General features: G+C 46.5%; 1 protein-coding gene across 1 annotated transcript in view; it reads left to right on the plus strand.

The window, feature by feature from the left end:
* xkr6a (XK, Kell blood group complex subunit-related family, member 6a) overlaps positions 1-19,066 on the plus strand; it is a 28,696-nt gene extending 9,630 nt beyond the window's left edge. Inside the window, exons 2-3 of the mRNA XM_062523207.1 lie at positions 17,243-17,439; positions 17,927-19,066. Coding sequence (XP_062379191.1) covers positions 17,243-17,439; positions 17,927-18,888 — 1,159 coding nt within the window. The 3' untranslated portion in view covers positions 18,889-19,066. The remainder of the gene's footprint in view (positions 1-17,242; positions 17,440-17,926) is intronic.
* The last annotated feature ends 1,938 nt before the right edge of the window (positions 19,067-21,004 follow it).

Raw genomic sequence — 21,004 nt, forward strand, 5'->3', positions numbered from 1 at the left:
CTCGCTTTTTTTTCGCCTCGTTCCGTTTCGTTTGGACATGGTGAGACTTTTAGGCCCGTGGAAGAAGAAGAGAACATTGTCGCCGCGTGTCCCCTCGGCGGGCACACTGAGCCGTCCAGCGGCGCGGGCCCACGTCCAGGGTCCGTCCCCTTCACCGGAGCCTTTGAGCCCGGACGCTGCCCGCCGTCTCTGCAGAGCTTACGGAGGGCGATCAGACTCTCGGCTTCTGGAGACCGCTGTAGCGCGGCTAGCCAACAGAGGGTGTCTGGAAACAATGCGATTGCAGCTGCTCGCGTGGAACTCATTCAAGTACTATTTTGCCTGTGGACCGATGTGTAATTACACACACACACACACACACACACACATACACACACACACACAGAGGACCGTGAAATGCCTGCCTCTGTTTGACTCTGACATATGGCAGAGTTGTCCTAGTTCTCCACATTGACCCCTCAGCTGGTCAGGGTTGCGGCCGCGAGGTGGGATGCTCTCTCCCTGCCTTTTGTTTCAGCGCTACAGGCGCTGGCTATGGGTAGCTCCACAGCTGTGCCGATGGTCTGGTGTTTCTATAGTAACCAGATGTTCCACCTGGAATGCAGGCGCGGGTTGCCCCTCCCCCCCACGGCATCGTGGGAGCTGTACGGAGCGTGTGCGAGCCCTCACTGGCAGACCGAGGCCTCCTACGAGATATCTGAAACACGACACCTGTAAGAGATGCAGGGAATGAATCTGCAGGGAATATGCATCAGTTCAGCTTGCATGAAAATGAATGGATAATGTAGGCTACATGTTATCATACATCTAAAATACTATTTCATCAGTGCCTTTAGCTGTATTCTCTCTATTTTTGAAGAAAGCTTAATGTTAATTGTTGCCTAAACCTAAAAACAAGGGTACACACATGCCATTTGTACAATGTTTACACACCTCAATCTCTATTGAAGAGGTTGTGCCTAAGCTTATATTAAGAACTCTTTCCCACACGGTGAGCACACTATTCCTGATGTATTTAAAAGTAATTAGTCTGATATATTGTGTTTGATACGGTAAATATTTTGATGTTTTCATATGAAGAGCAAGGCTGACAAGCTGGCTTGCCTGTGGTTTGCAACTGAGCACTGACTGACTTGCAGAAGCGGTGTAAACGGTGTAATTAGCAGGCAGTCAGAAGGGAGCCGAGCTGCTAATATGCGCCTCTCCATAAGAAACCTGCTGCCTGAGGTGGGTGAGTCAGGAGCACATGCAAAATGCCGATTAAAGCCTGCTATATTTGAAGTGTACGTGTGTGTTTTGTAGAGTGCTGGATGAGATGTGTGTGTGTGTGTGTGTGTGTGTGTGTGTGTGTGTGTGTGTGTGTGTGTGTGTGTGTGTGTGTGTGTGCGCGCGTGCGTGCGCATAGTAGGGCATATGTTTTTATGGATATCTGTGACTACATAGTCATGGCATATGTGGATGTGTTTGTTTTTGTAATGTGTGTGTGTGTGTGTGTGTGTGAATGTGTTTGAGTGTGTGTGTGTATTTTGGCATTCATATTCATGACTGTGTGTGAGAGGAGGATGTACTGACCCAGGTGGAGGCTGAAAGTGGCAGACTCCCAGCATGCCCTCTGCTCCCCCACTGGCTGTAGAGAGAGGGGTAAGTGGTGCCAGGTCTTATCTGAGCCGCCTCAACTACCCTCTGATGCTCTGCTTCTCTCTCCGTCTTTCGTTCTCTCTCTGTCTCTGTGTCTATTTATCTATCTATCTATCTATCTATCTATCTATCTATTTATCTATCTATCTATCTATCGATCGATCGATCGATCGATCGATCTGTCTGTCTGTCTGTCTGTCTGTCTTTCTGTCTTTCTGTCTATCTATCTATCTATCTATCTGTCTATCTATCTATCCATCCCTGTCCCTCTCTCTTTCTCTCCAGTGGCAGTTGTCACATCAGAGGCTCTTTAGTCTCACTCCACTCCTTCCTGTCTGTTTGTGGCTCTCTCAGCGTTGCCTGTCAGCGCTGGCGTCAGTGAGCGGCTGCTGCTACTGGCGTCTCTTCATGTTGCTCTTTGGTGTTGCTGCCTCTGGCCTTCAGGGCCCTGGCTGCTGGAGCTGCTGGAGCTGCTGGAGCTGTGCCCTAAAGCACTGCAGGCCGCCCTCACACAACCCTAAGACACGCCGCCAGCGTTACGTATGTTGTGAAGTGCCCTTTACTTGTGCACATTGGGCATACTTCAGTTGCGTACAATACCGCAGATATTGTATTGTTTCTGTGAATGGCCATAACTTTATGTATACAGAATCTTTTACCCTTGTAAAGCAATTTTGTGGTGATAAAATTAAAATGCCAACAAAAAGCAGGAACAAGAATAATTCAGAGAATAGCAATAAATAAATAAATAAATAAATAAATAAATAACAATAAATGCAACTGTATTACACATTAGAAAAAAACAGTGAAGTTGTAGTTCAGTGTGTGGTGTGTGTGCAGGCAGTCAAACTGCTGTTGATTTGACCGTACGTGCTGTTTGCTGTCTCTGTTAGTTATTCTAATAAGCGGTGAGGAATGCACTCAGGAGAAAGTGTAGATGCCGTGTAAGGTAGGCTTTCCAGCGAGCGGGAGTGTCTGATCTCAATGTGTTCTGATGTATTTTTAATGCCAGCACTTCTATGCTGTCTCTCTAGAGATATGTGTGTGCGAATGTGTGTGTGTGTGTGCGCACGAGGGCTCATGTGTGTGTGTGTGTGTGTATCTGTGTGTGTGTGTGTGTGTGTGTGAATGAGACACACGCCATGCCTGACATCAGCTGTCTTCATTTATTTCTGCTCGAGTAATGCTGAATCTGTTTGCCCTGCATGAGTGAATGGTTCAAGTGCACTTTGGCCTCCACACCACATGGTTACCAGGTCACTGGGGTTAGTGTTGTCATGTTAAGCAAGCACTGTTACCAGTGTACACTCACGCATAAACATGCTTGTGCATAGGAGTGTTTCTCTTACATCTATTGCTGATATCCAGTAAACATCAGAGTTAGTGTGTACCAAAAATAGGCTAGATATTCAAATGATTGGCATATAACAAGTTTAGGTATTTATGTTCCGCTCGAGGCTAAACATCATGCAAGCAGACGGGGAAGCAGACTGCTTTTCAGAATATTATTTTATTCCACAGCACGACCAGTTCTGCAAAGCTAGAGATGGAGACATTTTACATATGTTACTGTGTGGGTGTGGGTGTGTATGTGTATGTGTGTGTGTGTGTATGCATGTGTGTGTGTGTTCTGTGCAAGATGTTGACTTAGAGCGTGTGTGTGCGTGTGCGTGTGCGTGTGCGTGTGCGTGTGTGTGTGTGTGTGTGTGTGTGTGTGTGTGTAAGAGTGCTGTTATGCATGAGATGTATCTGAATAGGGGTGGATAAAAAAGGTCATGTTAGAGCTGGGGTGCGTTAGCATGTTTCATAGTAGTATGTGTGTGTGTGTGTGTGTGTGTGTGTGTGTGTGTGTGTGTGTGTGACAGTCATGTGTTTCTTCTCTGGTGGCCTTTTCTTGCACGCATGTGAGCGCTCATGTGGAAGCCTCTACTCCCCAGCATGGCTTTGGCCACGTAATTGACATTTTCACAGAGCGCTGAACAGTTATTGGTGCCCATACATACACACACACTCACACACACACACTCACACATGTGCACACAACCCTGCTATCTTCCTCTCGTACCCTCACACACACACACACACACACACACACACACACACACCCCTCCTCTTTCGCTCTTACCCCATGCACACATATGCACACAACCCTGTGACACACACACACACACACACACACACACACACACACACACACACACACACACAAACACACACATTTCCTCTCACTGATTTACTCCTCCCCATCTATGCAGACACACACACTCACACACACACACACACACACACACACACACACACACACACACACACACACACACACACACATTTTACTCATAGTTAGTGTTTCTGCCTTCCTTTCTAGGTCTATTTTTACCTTGTGCTGAGCTTGTGCAGGATGACATGGGGGAGGAAAAGGCGAAGTGCTCCCCCCCTTCAGCATGACTGCTAGGACCCTCCTCCAGCCCTCCTGTTATTATACGGAGCATGACTTCAGGTGTTCTGTTTAGGTTACGGCTTCCTGAGGCTGTTTTTGCGTACTATTACATTGGCTAGGGTATATAATGTATTTCTTACAAGGCCTGTTCAATTGATATTGAACCCTATGAATTATTTTCTCTGGATTCTGGTTTTGATTCTGTTTTCTATTTTCTATTTTTTATCGCCATGTTTCATGTGTATTCGTGTGTATTTTCTGCTGGGTTCAGCTGTGTTTCATTTTGGTCAATTTAGGACATAAATTGAAAATCCATCCATTAATTGTGTGAAGTAGTGGTCAGTTAACTCGGTTTGAAATGCTATTGACTCCGAGCCTGTGTCTCATCAATATGCAGAAGAGCCATTCATTTAGGCAAGGAGAAGGCGCTTGTTTTGATCTCTGCTCTCGCTGTGCCAGTTCTTTCTTGTTCTGTATGATGCCTGTGATCTGCTCGTAGTCCCAGTTTAAAACGACCTTCACATTTTCTGGAACGTGGTGAGTGGCCACCCTGTTTCATATGGGGAGTGGTCATGTGACTCACTCAGCTGGACCCAACCTTCTCAGCTTCCTCTGCTTTATAGTTGTGTGTGTGTGTGTGTGTGTGTGTGTGTGTGTGTGTGTGTGTGTGTGTGTGTGTGTGTGTCTTCATGTATTCACTGTCCTGAATGAAAGATTGATAATGCAGATTTTAAAGTAAATAATATATATTATTATTCAAATTGTACATTTATTATTGTTGTTGTCTTTGTCAATATGTTTTATTATGTTCATTGGCATAATTATTCCCTCTAATCCCCTATACCACCCAGAGATCTGTGTTTACCTCATCATTTTAATTATTGTTTTTTATTTGTTGCTTTTTTCCCACTCCATTTTTATGTCATTCCCCCATTACTTTCTGTTTGTTCTGCTTTAGTTGCCTGATGGCGAAACACTGCTCAAGCTGAGAGCTGAGTGGCTAACATTCTGGAGCGAGTAGCTTGTAAGTGCCTCCCCTCCCCCAACACACACACACACACACACTTTCTCCATCCCCGTCGTGGCCTGCTTTCCCCCTCTCCAAACCTTTACTACTCTTCCCGAAGTCTGTTGCTTTACTCGTTTCATGTTCCCCCTCCTTCCAGTCACTCCATCATGGCTTCCCTACTTTTCTCTCTCCGTATCTCTCCCTTCCTTTCTCTCCTGGTGGCTCTGTGGTGGAGGCTGCATCTTGGGACTGACTATCACAGTGAGCATTGAGCAACCCTGCTACTAAATCAGTGCGACGTGTAGGAGTAGCATTAACAATTTAGATGAACAAAATGACATGTAATCAACCAATGTGCTGGGCATCTGGTCAAATACATTTGCACCTCTAAATAATTGGCCAGCCACAGTTAGCTCTGGGTTCAGCGTTCAGCGGTTCAGAGTCAGTGTCTTAAGGCAGATGGTGTAACTTGATCCCGATCGATAGGCATTATCATGCGTGTTCTTATTGATGAACTTAAGATATTTTTAGGTTATTTGCACAGCCACGGTTAATCTTTAACCATGTATAGATTCCTGCAGCTCAGGAGTCCTCCATACTGCCAGCTTCACAGGGCGTTTCATCTCCACGGACATCCTCCCACTTGATGTGAGAACGGCTAAACCCACTGTGCCTTAATAGGGGCTCAGTATTCAGCTCATCAAACATTCTCTCCTACATGTGTACATATCGTTTTCACATCCTCAAAGAAAAAAAGACATATTTTCTTCCCACGATGAAGAAAAGTGTGTGTGTATGTGTGTGTGTGCTTACTCTTGTCAGCGTGGCAGGGAGATCCTCTTTGATAGCGTTTCCCAGGGAAGGCTTTGGAAGGAAACTGTGAGCGATCCCTAAAGATTTCCTCTCTATGCGAGTTGCAGCGCGGTTCCCCGTCAACCGCAGTCGGCCTCAGAACCAGGAGTTGCTAATGCTGTGTGACTGTGTCTAGACTGAGCGAGTGGGCGAGCGCGCTAACACAGCACCTCTCAAGGTTGGGGTTCACGGGGTTTGTAAAACGAGGAATATTATGCAGTCTACAACTACACACATTAAAGGTTATATAGCTACTAAATACAACATAACTGCCATAAAAGAAATTAGCATAATTGTACATAAGAAATTCATGTAACATACAAATAAAACATAATTCAGTGAAAGATACTTGAGAATACAGGTCGATTAAGTCATAATCTTGTATACACAAGAGTCAAGTTGAGAGACACAGGAAGACCTGGCTGATGGTAGAAGATGAAGTAGAGTATGACTTCAAGCTGAAGGAGAAGGAGAACATTGACAGTCCTCAATAAACCTCAAAAGAAGAAACTATGGGGCCTAAAAAAGTAATAAGATGCTGGGAACACATTCAGAGAGTCAAGAAGCGACTAAGCATGCAAGGTGAAGAGGATTATATAGATATACAGAAACACATGGAGAACATTGCAGTAAAGCGGAACAAGATGCAAAAAGACATCACCTAACTGACATGAAAATACTACCGGTACTCTGACTCACATAGACACTGCACAGTGACAGAGCTACAGTAGGGTACGTTCAGACGTTGGAGGTGTTAAAGCGTCTTTTTCACAGCTGTCCGTTTGACATTATAACCCTATGGAGTAGTACTGTAGAAAAATGGAAATATTGTCATTGGAAACGAAGAATGATGAAGTGCTAAAGAAAAAGCTGAAAATCCAATAACTTAACAATGAGAAATGCAAATTCACTAACATGATTTCAATCAACAAAATGCCCATTCAAAGAAGCTATATAAAAAGACTAATGAGAAAGTACCAGCAATTGACTCCATGACTAAGTTGCTGAGGGAAGACTATTCTCATGTGTTTTTTGAAAATTGTCAAATGTACCATTACATAAGTTCTAGGAATGCTTTGATGCAGAAGTGCAGAGCTCTTGGTCTATCAGCCACACCATTCTGCACATTTCAGTTTCAGCTCCTTGCAAAGGCACCTGGCTTTAATACTCCGATGCTACTCCTGAAGGGCTTAATAAGTAGATTTGGGGGCTCCTAAATTAAAGTTGCAGCCAGACTCTGCAGGAGGCCAGATATCTAGGAGGAGAGTCGCAGTGAATCTGCCATTTCAGTTAAGCAGAAATAGCTTGAGTTTTCGGAATGAAAACTTTGGCAATTGAGTTTGCTGAGTTAAACCGAACTAAAGGAAAACCCGGACGGAACTGCTAGCAAATATGAACTTCCGTTGCAGGTTCGTCTGGAGACCTAACCATTGAAGCTCATTTCTGAATCACCAAAAGCCCAAGAACCAATCACAAGTGCTTATCTGGCATATGATGAGCTTAATATGATGACAGACAGAAGACAGGAGTAACAGTTAGTGCTCTTCAACACAAGCTGGAGCTGATGGAGTCAGTGTTAAATCACATGGACGTGTATTTCCCCAGGGATTGAGTTAACAACTACATTTAAAACATTAATTTCCAAGAAAGATGTGTTTGCTGTACTTCTTAGGGAAAATGGTTAGAAAAGCACATTCACATATTACAATTTACATCAATGTCTTTCCCCTAATTTGTTCCAAAGACCTACAGTAACTGTCCTATGTATTGGCTAGATTAACCTTAGTCCTTATATAAAGTAAAAAGAAATATTTTAGGTTGTGTCAGTGTCCATGTCTTTTTCCAGAGAAATGCAATAACCTACAGCACATTTAAAAATGGGAGCTGTCGGCTCAATCTCTTATGTCTTATTTGAAACCCTGAAACACAGCCTAACTGCTTCAGTGCTGTAGGCAGTCTAGAGGTGTGTGAAGACCCCTGCTGACAGCCAAACTCACGGATAGAAGTAGAGACTCAGCATCTGTGTGCTACTGTACGTAAGCAAAACACTACGCACCGTGATTGTAGTGGAACCTGCAGAACTACTAAAGGAGGATGCTGCCAGAGTAAGTGGCCCGCTAGAGGAATGAACAGTCAGACAAAATAAACTCATAATGCGGTCTATTTTACACAGTAGTAAACATTCTCATTCTCATTCTTTATATAACAGAAATAGATCAAGGTCAACTATCACGCTTAGGTTTTTATTTTGAGTAACAGATGCGTGCGGTGTGAGTGCCTGGTGAGTGTGGTACATTCTCATAAATACACACACACACACACACACACACACACACACACACACACTTGTCATTACTGTCTTTCTCTCATAGGCATAGGTTCTAGCCTCTTTGAAGAAAGTGTTCAGGCCCCCTGTCAGCTGTCATTCGGGTCTAGTTTTGTTTACGTTGTCTGTTTACACTTGTGATGCGGTCAAATAATGGTAGATGGTGTGTGCATTGGTGTTGAATTACCTCACGTCTTACACCTTCCTCATCAGGTGTTTTAGGCACTTGTAAGATACCAAAGACTGTTTGTGAATAAATATGCCAGCCATAAAATCAACAATGTATCCGTCAAGTGTAACAGCGGGACCACTCACACAGTCAGTAGTCATCTTTCATCAATCATACATCACCAGCCACCTGTTAGATATCACGTGTAATGGAGTAGAACTGCCTTGAGTGCCAGAGAGAGGAATACCCTCTCTGAAGCTGTGAGAGGTTGCCATTGCACTAAGCTAGGTTATGTGCATGTCTTTGATGTCGGGGTAAGACCCCGCTATCTTTCCCTGCACATGTTTTCAACGAAGAGGAACAAAATCTTAACATTGTCATTTTTACCTCAGATGAACCCAGCTCGGCATTGGCATGTGTAGGCGAATTCATCCAGCAAAAGAGGTGTTTAGGTTTTATGCTCAAAATGGTAATGAGATTGGAAATATTATTTACAGAGATGATATGCGCTGTAGATGTCCCATTGTTAGCCAGACTGTAAGATATCAACAGTTTGTCTATGTACTGTAGCTGTTCTCAAAATAGTGGTTGTAGTTGAGCCCGTTGATCATTATGCATAATTTAAGTGAATCTCTCTCTGAAATGACATCTGTTTCTGTGTGCTCTGAATCGTTTGTAGAGTGAGACCTCATCAGTCATGCATTACGAAGTATTACTCATTAGGTGGCATCTGTAATCATTTGCCAGACATTATTAACGCGACTCGTGCCTTGCTTTGTACCGCATCCAAACAGCCTCCTTTGACAGACGACAGGTGATGCTGATTCCCCCTGTTTCCAGCCATAAGGGAGGCTGTGTTCTGTCAGTCCTGGCAAACAGCTCAGCGCCTGATCCCGGCTTATACCCGTCTCTACTTCCCTTATGCTTATCGCAGGTGCCAAGCAACTGAAGTGACAGGAAATCCTCATTACGCGAGGGGGCTCCCTTGTGCGAGGCGGATTTTTGGTATATGACCTTTCAATTAATTCGCCGATTGACAGATTGGCTGATAGCTTATTGATCCCTGGTGGAGAGTTACACGGAGGAAAGTCTATGGTGAGGAGCCAATCACAGAATAACAGTCTGTGAAATTCAGTTAAATCAATTAGACAATTTGGTGCACGCATCGAAGATAAATGTGTGTGTTTGTGTGTGTGTGCTAGTGTGTGTGTATATGCGTTACTTATAGCAGTATGACAGGCTGTATGTGTCAGTTGAATGCATATGAACATTTATAGTAGCACATCAGAGCCTGTATATGAGCCAGCCTGCATGTTAGTAGCCTGAAGAGTATGTGTATAGGAAATGTGTGTGTATGTGTGTGTAGGAAAGGTGTGTGTGTGTGTGTGTATATGTGTGTGTGTGTGTGGAGGGAAATGGGGCATTGACAAGGAAAAATGAGCAGCGCGCTCAGACAGGCGAGATGGAGCCCCTAGGTCTGGCCGCGGTGTCGGAGGACTGCTGGAGGAGTGCTGAAGTCAGCAGAGCCGATCTGAGCTGACAGGCCAGCCATGAAATGGCTCAATCGCCCACCTCCTCCCCATGTGGGCCTCGCGCCTGTTTGATGGTGTTCCACAAAAACATGCTTTTGTGGTACAGAGAGCAGCGTGATATTTTGCACTTTGCTATAAGTGCACCATTTCATCTGTCCCAATACACATGAGTATACCACGCGCGCACACACACACACACTCTCACTGTCTTTTTGTATCTTGTTAACGCACACATGCACACAGGCACACACACCTAATGATTTTTTCATGTTTGGCTAGAGTGACTAGGACTGGATTTGTGCCTGGGGGAACCTCCGAGCATTTTGGAAGAGTAAGAGGAAGAGATGATAGAGTGAGAGAGAGACAGAGAGAGGAAGAGATGATGGAGTGAGAGAGAGAGAGAAAGAGAGAGAGAGAGAGCAGGGGAAGTCGCGTGGGAGAGACGCCAAGCTGATCTCCACAGAAGGAAGACTGGCAGAGGGGTTTCTCTGTGAATGGAAATTAATTCATTTCTTGCTTAAAGCGCTCTCGCTCTCCTTCCCTTTTTCTCTCTCTCCCTCCATCATGTTCCCTCAGGATTTCTTTCCCACTGATAAAAAAAAAAATCCACAGAATGGGCGAGGTGACTTTCTGTGCTAATGTGATTATTGCCATCAAATGATTATTCTGATATATATTTTCTCTGTTTCTGCTGTAGTCGAGCCCTCGCAGAAGCAGCACACAACTGCAACCTAACCGTTAGCATCGTTGATGCTCACCGACTGTCTATTCTGTCTGTTATTTTTCTGAATGGGAGTGTTTAGCTTCCAGAGATCGAGTAAGAGACCTATAGCAGACCCAAGGGCACCTCATTGATGGAGGTGCTCCGAGCTCGAGGCTGCTGAAAAGACGGCGGGGGCGCGACAGTCTCTCGCGTGCGTTCGTCTCTCTTCACCTCCGATTCTCCTTGACTTGTCCCTGAGATGGAGCGATCTCCCTCACCGCCTCGCAGCGGTCAAGCAAAGCGCAAGGGGGACAACACCAGTGCATTAGCCAAGCCAGACACGCTGTGCTTTCAGTGGTCTGGAGATGCTCTCAGATGCACTTGGATGACACACACACACACACACACACACACACACACACACACACACACACACACACACACACACACACACACACACAAACACAAACGTGGCTTTCTGTGATTCATGAGCAGAGTCAGGTTCCGCTACATAGCCAGAAAATGGTGGATGTCTTCTGGGCCTGAAAAAGAAAAGAGAGGGATTGTGAGAGAAAAAAGAACAAACGGGAGGGAAATGGAAGAGAGAGAATGAACTGATCATAGACAGAACAGTCAAACGAGACTGTTGGCAGTCTGGCAGTATCTTTTTCCCCCTTCAGCCTTTTCCAGCCGTCAGCTTTTCAAGTTCTCAGTCCGCGGCCACCTCAGCAATGTAGATATTCGATCTCCTCCGAAGGGATTGCAGTTATTCCAGGAGATGAATTCACCACCAAGGTCCATTTCACAAAGCTACAGATGAATCACTTATTTTTCTTTAACCCTGGAACACAGCTGCGTACAATAAATGAGTCAAACGAGAAGTAAAATTCACGGTTAGCACACAGAAGACAAGTAGTCACATCAGCATTCATCATTGACAAGCAAAGCTGTAAGTCGGTCCGGGGGCACGTTTCAAGTTCTTTTAGGTTGTGTGGGGAGCACATTTCGAGCTCATTTCCAAGTCTACAAAATTGATTCTTTGAGCAGCCTTTGAGACAGACAAGAGACTGTTAGCCTGCTTTTAAATTTGAAATGACTGAATGTGTATGCTGGAATAATAACAACCCATGGTTTGTCTTGCGGCAGACTGAGTTTCTCTTCTCCTCTCTTATGGTTAACGCTGACATCTGTGTCCAGGTTGTTGGGCGGTACTGGGGACTTCTGAGAGCAGCTCTGTAGCCACAGGCCCTATAGGACACACGGTCGGTGTTGGCCAGAGGCACGTCATCATCCACCAGCAACTCCTCCACCCTCGGCCGGGGTGGAGGAATCTGCAAGCACTCTGATTGATTTCACACATCATTGGCTTTGATTTACAAAAGGAGAGGCAGACACCATGAAAAAGGGGGGAAAGAGATGGGAGGAGATGCTGAAGCTTTTGGATAATATTTAGACCAAAGTTAGCATCCAAATAAATGGGGAAGGCAGGTTGTGCGTGTGCTTTTTTTTGGGGGGGGGGATTAGAATTCAGCATATCTTGCTGTGGCCAACCCACAGTGGTTTGAAAGAAGCATCACTACTGGTGAACACCAGGCTGTCCTCCCTTGAGTCGTGTGTGTGTGTGTGTGTGTGTGTGTGTGTGTGTGTGTTTGGTATGGTGTGTTTGTGTGTGTGTGGTTAAACACACATAGGCACAGGCGTACAGACTCCTCCTCCTGCACCTCCCCCTCCACCTCCTCCTTTGATTGGACTACACGCTGCTCAGCGTGGAGGAGGCGGTGAAGGGATGATTAAGATGGATAGATTCGGTGGGAGAGGAGCGATGGGAGCCGAATGAAGGCGCTTATACGCCGATGAAGGAGAGGAAAAGAGCACAACGGAAGCCTGTGGTGAAGGCGAAGAGGAAAAGGGAGAAAGAGAGAGGGGGAGTGAGGGAGTGGAAGCTGGTGGAGGAGGAGGAGGAGAAGGAGGAGGGGAAAGGGAGGGAGCGATAGAAAAACTGTGAGAGGACAGGGCAGCCAGAGGCATGGAGCCAGAAAATTGCATTGTGTGCTCTGAGATTTGTTTATCTCTTGGGTCTCTGTCTCTCTCTCCCTCTCTCTGTCTGTATCTCTCTCTTCCCCCCTTTTGCTATCTCTCCTCTGCCTCTCACTAGCCCCCTGTAGTCTTCAAGTCTCATTCGGATTACTTTTCACATTTTTCTCTCTCTTTCTTCCTTCTTCCCTCGCTCTCTCTCTCACTCTCTCTCTCTCACCCCCCCCCCCCCCCACACACACACACACACTGACACCACACTACAGTACACCATTGACTTGTCACTCTTCCTACCGCATTCCCTCTCTAACTATTATGAATGACCCTATCTTTAATTTATTAGTTTCCCTATTTATCATCTGAGTGTATGCGTGTCTGTGCGTCTGTGTGTGTGTGTGTTGTGTGTGTCTGTGTGTCTGTGTGTGTGTGTGTGTGTGTTGTGTGTGTGTGTGTGTGTGTGTGCACCTGTGCCTGTCCATCATATGACTGTTAAGTGTGCATACGCGAGTGAGTGTGTGTCTATCACTTGCCTGCTGGGGCCGAGTCGGGAGATGTGTGCACGCTCACGCCGGTGTCCATCATCCTGGTGTAGAGGGGCTTTTGTGGCTTTTCTCTTTGGCACTCGGCTCATTTCTTGACAAATATTGAACTGTCAGCAGCATTATGCAAACGAGGCCTCGCCGCCTTTGATGGCACTGGCGCCCGTGGGAGGCGTTTGCATTCGCCATCAAACGGTACAGGGGAAACACGTCCAATGCACTTCCCCATTTGATGGATGATGAAATTATGCCAGTTATGGCGACAAAATGAAAAGGGTGGGCTCCGTCCCATTTGAATGTGCCGGCAGCATTAATCAAAGTGATTAAATTATTTACTGTTTTTTTTTCTTTTTTTTTTTCCCGTAGCTGGAGAATAGTGCCATTGTATCACCGGCTAATTGTGCACTCACTTGCCTGTAATTGTTGAGAAAAATTGTGATTGCTCAGTCACTCTCAATAATTAATCGCTAATTAAATAGATATGAGACACAGGAATGCCTGTTGCAGGTGCATAATGGACATACAATACATACGTTGTCACCTATCTGCAAGTGTCACCATGTTCTTTTTTTCTGATGTCAAGGCAGTTGAAATTGAAAAGAAATGGTAGTCCAAGATGGTGCAGGTGCACTTTTGGTATGGAGCAGATGAGACACAGAAGGGATGTGTCTCTTTATTCAATGGCTCTCAATGGGCTGTTTTAAGTTCCTTAGTATCCACATTCTGGTTATAGTTCCACAGTGCAATTCATCCTTTTTATTTAGATGACTGCTCCTGTTTTTATCTGGTCTTTTTATACTGATTTACAAAGCATTTTATCAGATTCTAGCCAGCACAGGCAGCAGTTATTTGAAAATCTCACGTGGATCTCACATCCATTTGTGTATGGTTTTGAATACCGTGCAAGGTTTTGAAATAAACCTACCTTGCATATAACTCAGGGATATTATGCAGGAGTATTCAGTGTAATTAGAATGTTTGAACCTTGATCAAATCTAACACTAACACAACAACAATCACCGTTTTATCAGTTGCCCAGAACCTGCATCTCCTACCCTGCTGTGAAGAAATGTAGCTGTGATTCTTATCGGACGGTGACAGGGTGTCTTGCGGAGCTTCAGGCTTTGTTCCTAGCTGGAATGACATGGAAAAATGTCTTACTCATCGCAGTCGCTCGTGTGTGGAATGTAGGGAAGCTTGCGGCGCCTGTTTGTGATGGGGGGGGGGGGGGAGAGGCCATGGCAAATGTTTAGTAGGAGTTAAGGCTGAGAGTGACACACAGATGTCCTTCATGTCTGTGTCATGTCCTTAGCAGTAGGCCGTGAATGGAAAACGTGTCTGTAAGTCATCGTAGAGACAGCATGGCGTTGTAAAAACTCCGGTGTCCGAGTGGGCCTGCTAAATCCGCTAGACTGGAAAGGTGGTCAGACGAGAGTGGGAACCGAGAGTGGGAACCGACCGTGGAGGCGAGCGACAGTGGCCATGCTGTTCTCGATTACCTCCCACCTCATTTGCTAGCACGCCTCACAGTCTTCTTGTTCTTCGTCAGCCTCGTGGCTGTCACTGCAGCCCTCCTCTTCATCAGATGTCCTGTTACTCAACTTCTCCTCTTGGACTGTCAGGAACGGGCCTTCTGCCACCTCCAGCCTGGTATGTGTAGTACAGTTGAGTCACAAAGGGCTCATCTGTTTTTCTACTATCATCAAGAATCATCATCAAAAGAATTATACTACATAAATGAAATTATTTTTTTGTAGTTGACTTCTGCTCCTTTCTTGGTCTTGCTCTCTAAATGCTACAGGTTCTGCCATTCTATAGCAGTGTAGTCCATGCAGCCAATGGCTACAAATGTTGACGTGTTACATACACTTGCCACTGCTCCTGTTGCACCATAATCTCTCCTGAACGGGAGATTTTGCCACCCTGTAGGGGCACAAAGGCTCCGAGATTGAAAACCCGGTGTGAACCGGCTGATTAAGGGCTCCTTTCTTGTTCTCATTAAGATAAGAAGTCCAGGTCTCCTGCTGGGGACTTAGCCTTCCCTCCCAGCGGCTCCTCTGATGCTGCAGTGTGGCAGAGCTGTGACTTATCTGCCAACACTGAAGCTATGTCTCTGACAGGCCTACAGCTGGTGCTGGCTAACTCTTACAGTAGCTGTGGGTAAAGGTGTTTTTGCTATAACAGGACCACTGAAAAAGGAGCCTTTCTGATAGTGGTGCTGTGCTTCTGCTTGGTCTTAAGACTTGGTCTTAACTGTAACTTGTGTACTGCAGCTATCAAAGGACAGCAGTCTCCAATATACACAAAGAAAACTGTGATTCAGTCGGCCGTACATATTGCATCAGCTCACTCAGTGCTAATGATTAACTATTGATGAGATGTGGGTACCTTGTAGTAAACAACTTATTAACGGCTGTGTTTCTGATGCCAGCAATTACATTGTATGATTTATCATTCCGTTTCAGGAGATACAAGTCTAGTCTCAGGAGTTGAATTAGAGAATATGAATTATCCCTATACACATTTAGCATTTATTTGCATTATTTGCTTTATTGTAAGAAACAGTGTAAATTGGGTCTGTGGAGCCTTTTTGTGCGTGGGCTTCTGCACAGATGACTTGATGTGTGTGTGTGTGTGTGAGGTGGTAATTACTGGCGGGACTGTACATTCCATTCGCATGTGTGCGTCGTGACAAATGTGCTGGCGAGTGCATAATGTGTGCGTCTCGTACACTCACACTTCCATCTGTTCGAGCCGTTTTCCTAGCGCATAAATAATTCACAGACGTGACCCACTCGTCTCCTCTGTCGTTGGCCCACCGAGCCGGAGGCGGGCCTCGCGCTCCATCTTAACTGGTGGAGGGGGTGCAGATGGGCTCCGGTGGATTCCTCCCCTCACAACCAGCTACGCCGCGCGCGTGCGCAAGCGTGAGCGTGTTCCAGCAGCTGGGTGCGGCTCTGGGGAGCGGAGGAACCCGAGAGGAACATCTCTCCTCCTGCAGGGGGAACATCTCCGCTCCTCGCCACGGGGACGGGAACGGGGCGCGAGCTTCCGGCACACACACCACGCGTGTAGGGCTCGTACTTGCCCGAGGTGTGGCCTTCAAAGGCTTTACCAGGAGACGTCGTTTTCAAAGCACATGTATTATGCCATTGTGGAGGTGTTTTACAGCACAAATGAGCAAGGTTGGAGTGGGATGTTGGTTTAGAGTAGGAGTGTATCGGAGAATAGAAAGTAGAATATATCTAAGGTTATAGAAAGAGGAGAGAGATGGAAATGTGCAGCAAAATGGCAGGTTTTCAAGAGAAACATTTTTGTGGATGGATATAGATTTCCTTTTTTCTAACTGCAGTGTCTGCAATCATGGTGATGCTAAGGGAGACGCCGCTGTTCTCATGTAGAACGCCAGACTGTCAGGGTGTGGGAGTTGGGACTTGCGCTGCAGCTGAGCTGGGGCCAGTGAACAGGGGCGAGGTGAGACGCAGAGGAAAGGCCCGCTGTCTGTGCGCGATGATCTGAGGACTCCTGAGATCAGATGATGCATATTCTAGTGTCATCACCTTTAATGAGTGTGGGCTTATGGGATATTAAGGTTTTTTTTTATGCTGTCATACCGCTGGAGAGTGTCTGCAAGCTACTATCTGAAGGGCCCTCATTATACTGTGTTTTAGCACCAACTTGTTCCCAACTGCTTTCGTTCAACTCTGAATTCAGGCACACATCTCCAGTCTCTCTCTGGTTGGTTTTTCTGTTCTGTGCCAATGTTCTCTGTTCCCATACACACACACACACACACACACTCACACACACACACACACTCCCCTCCTCTCTCACTCTTAACCCACATATGCACACATGTGTACACAACCCTGCTCTCTTCCTCCCTTTACCCCCACTCCCCCCCACACACACACGCACACACAGTCCCTTGACCTTGATCCTGATGACCCTGACCTCTGACCTCTCGTCTCCCCCCCCCCCCCCCCCCCTCCCCCGTCCACAGGTACATCCGCACCATGTACCTGGGCATCCAGAGCCGTCGGCAGCAGGAGCACCGGCGGCGCTTCTACTGGGCCATGATGTACGAGTACGCCGACGTCAACATGCTGCGCCTGCTGGAGACCTTCCTGGAGAGCGCCCCCCAGCTGGTGCTGCAGCTCAGCATCATGATCCAGAAGAACCGCGCCGAGACCCTGCAGTGTAAGTCCACGCCCACGCCTCGTTGTGAGAACATTCTGAAGACATGCATTGGGAGAACATGTGAGAACGCTGATGTTCTCTTTGTGAGAACATGTGAGAACATGTGAGAACATGTGAGGACATGGGAGAACATGTGAGAACGTTGATGTTCTCTTTGTGAGCATGGCTGGACATAATGTAAGGAAATGTTTGCCAGTTGAGGTGAGATTCTTAAAGTAACTCATAAAACGATGCTGTCATGATGTTTGGACCATGATAACGATAACATGAGGATAGGGTAATGCTTTAATTTGTTAAACGTTACATTGATACGCGCCACCATGAGAAGTCAGACCAGTTCCATTTTGTTTTTGTGAATTGTGAAGGTATTCCATTAATTGACAAATGACTAAATTATATCAATTGGTATATGAATATGAATAGATCTCCAATCTGTTTGTTGTGTATGTTCCCTGTTCACTAACATGTCTTTTTGTGTGTTCTGTAGGCGTGTCCTCTGTGGCATCACTGATGTCCTTGGCCTGGGTGCTGGCGTCCTACCACAAGCTCCTGCGCGACTCGCGCGACGACAAGAAGAGCATGAGCTACCGCGGCGCGCTCGTCCACATCTTCTGGCGCCTGTTCACCATCTCCTCGCGCGTGCTCTCCTTCGCCCTGTTCGCCTCCATCTTCCACATCTACTTCGGCATCTTCGTGGTGGTGCACTGGTGCGCCATGGCCTTCTGGGTGGTGCACGGCGGCACCGACTTCTGCATGTCCAAGTGGGAGGAGGTGCTCTTCAACATGGTGGTGGGCATCGTCTACATCTTCTGCTGGTTCAACGTCAAGGAGGGCCGGACGCGCTACCGCATGGTGGCCTACTACTTCCTGGTGCTGGCGGAGAACACGGTGCTCACCTGCCTGTGGTACGCGTACCGCGACCCGGCCACCACGGACTCGTACGCCGTGCCGGTGCTGTGCGGCGTGTACATGAGCTTCGCCTCGGGCGTCTTCTTCATGGGCCTGTACTACGGCGCGCTGCACCCCATGGGGCCCCGCGTGCGCCTCCAGGACGGCTCGTGCTGCGCCGAGCTGCTCTGGGGGATGCCGCTGCCGCCCGAGGCCGAGCCCATGGCCCCGTCGCACGCCACGCCCAGCCGCCGCTCCATGGGAGGCGGCGAGGGCCCGCAGGCGGACGAGGACGAGGCCACCGACACCTGCCTGCCCGTGTTCCAGGTGCGCTCGCCGGAGCGGGCGGCGGGCTCCAGCCGCCACTACCGGATAGAGGGGCCGCTCATCAAGATCGACATGCCCCGCAAGCGCTACCCGGCGTGGGACGCGCACTTCGTGGACCGCAGGCTGCGGAGGACCATAAACATCCTCCAGTTCATCACCCCCACGGCGGTGGGCATCAGGTACAGGGACGGGCCGCTGCTCTACGAGCTCCTGCAGTACGAGTCCTCCCTGTGATGGCCGGCTCTCTCGCCCCCCTCCGACACCTCTCCCTCTCTCTCTCTCTCTCTCTCTCCATGTCTCTGTCTGTCTTCTGTCTACATTTATAATTGCCAATCTCAGTTTTTTTTCCTCTCTCTCTCTCTTTCTCTGTAATTTTCTTTCAATTGTTTTTTTTATCAAGCAGTTCTACATTTTCTCTGCCGGGTATTCATTTTTCTGTGCCAAACAGAAGATGGCATGTCAGTTCGAGTTGTGTGATTCTTCTGTGTAGATGGAAAAAAGGGAAAACATGTTGCATAAGTGTTGCACAGACAGCTTTTTATCATTCTCCCTGTGGGTAACTGTGAGTGTAAATATTTTCTATATGTAAAGTCTATTATTGTGTTTTTGAGATCTCTGTGTTTAAGAAGACATATGTGGTTCCCTATCAGGGGTAGCAATGTCTCTCTCTCTTTCTCATGGGGGTTGCAGTCATACAGTGTGTTTCCTCCTGCATGGGAGAGGACCTGTATGTGCTTCTCTGATTGGGGGGAGGGTCTGTACGGGCTCCTTTGATTGGTGAGGGAATTGTGTGTGCTCACCTGATTGGAGGGAGGGTTGTATGTGTTCACCTGATTGGTGGAGGAATTTTCTATGTGTTCCTTATTGGTTGTGTATCTGTGATAATTGGATGTTTACAACCAGATAAAGCTCATGCAGTGGGAATGATGGAGGCAGCACAGAAGGTCTGTCTGCACACCCCCCCATTACTCAACTTGCGTTAACTGAGTGGGCCCCCAGCACAACATCACCTCCAGTAGATGATCCATAAAACTGTTAGCTATCATGTGTTCACCCCAGAATGCCAAGAAACTGTATGGAGGTAGATTTCTTCTCAGTGAAAGCACAAATTTGCAGGATGCCTGCTGTTCTGTGAAGTCAATACTGCCCTCTGTAGGACGAAAAACTGTACTGAGGACTCACCAAATTCCCCCCGTCTTTGACAAATCACACTGGCGTTATCTCTGCTTGCCTTAATAAACCCTCCTGTTTCCGAGAGTATATCATTCTGGAGTGAAATGGAGATCACTGATAACTATATATGGCACAACTGACCATCTCCGGTTTATTTTTCAATGTAGCTCAGCACAGTTAGATGTGAGCTTTAGAAAATCCTGGCCCTAAGCCATGATTGCACTGTATGCCTATACTTATCAGATCTCTTCTGAACAGTATAGAGAGTTTGTGCCAAAGCTCTTAATCTAATCGTTTTTTTATTTTAATTAAAACAATCTCCCTTAGCACATTCCATAGAGATCAGATGGAACAAAATACATATGAAAGACTTAATTGTATTGAAAATTTACATCAATACCGACATGTTTTTAAAATATATGTACTTAAGCAGGGTCTTTGACAGAAAGCACAATGTTAAATCAATGGCACATACAGTTGTATGACGAGGGATTATTATTAGGATATTAAACTTCTTTTCTTGCATACCAAAGGGCTTTCTTTCTCTCTCTCTCAAACCTGAAAGCAACGACAGATATTAATTGATTTGAAAGCAACCAAACTAAGAAAAAAAGCACATTGTAGGCCCCTGTTTAACAGTCTGCAGAGAAGTCCCCCAGCATCCGATGAAGACCTTCCATTCCGATCTTCAGGGACCGTGTCCTCTCCATCATTCCCCGTCTCTTCCATGCGTTCTGTTCCATGTCATGTGTTTTGTTCTACTTTTGGAAAACTGGGCTCATTTTTAAAGTAATAAACTCATAAGGTGCAAACGCATGTCCGGGGTTCTCAAGGGTGGAACTCTGGCATGCTCAGCTCTCAGAAAGGGGGAAAAAAATATCTCATTTACTGTTATGCTCACTGTACTTTTATTTCATTTTCATTTCCAAAAAAAAAAAGTGTGAATATTTAAAAGAGAACTTTAACTAGAGGTAATAGTAGATGTGTATCTTTGCCCGAATATACCTGAAACGCACCCCGGAGTCACTGGCAGAGTCACGACTGCAGTGCTCTGCTCTCGTGGTCTGCTCCACACGGAGCTTCCAACCTCCCGGCACACACAGGGCTCACTGCCACTGGTAGTATCCGCCAACAAGCCAAAACCTAACCTGGTTGGTTGACGTCGCTCTTAACATTA

Source organism: Sardina pilchardus, chromosome 20, assembly GCF_963854185.1.
Source record: "Sardina pilchardus chromosome 20, fSarPil1.1, whole genome shotgun sequence".
Classification (NCBI taxonomy): domain Eukaryota; kingdom Metazoa; phylum Chordata; class Actinopteri; order Clupeiformes; family Clupeidae; genus Sardina; species Sardina pilchardus.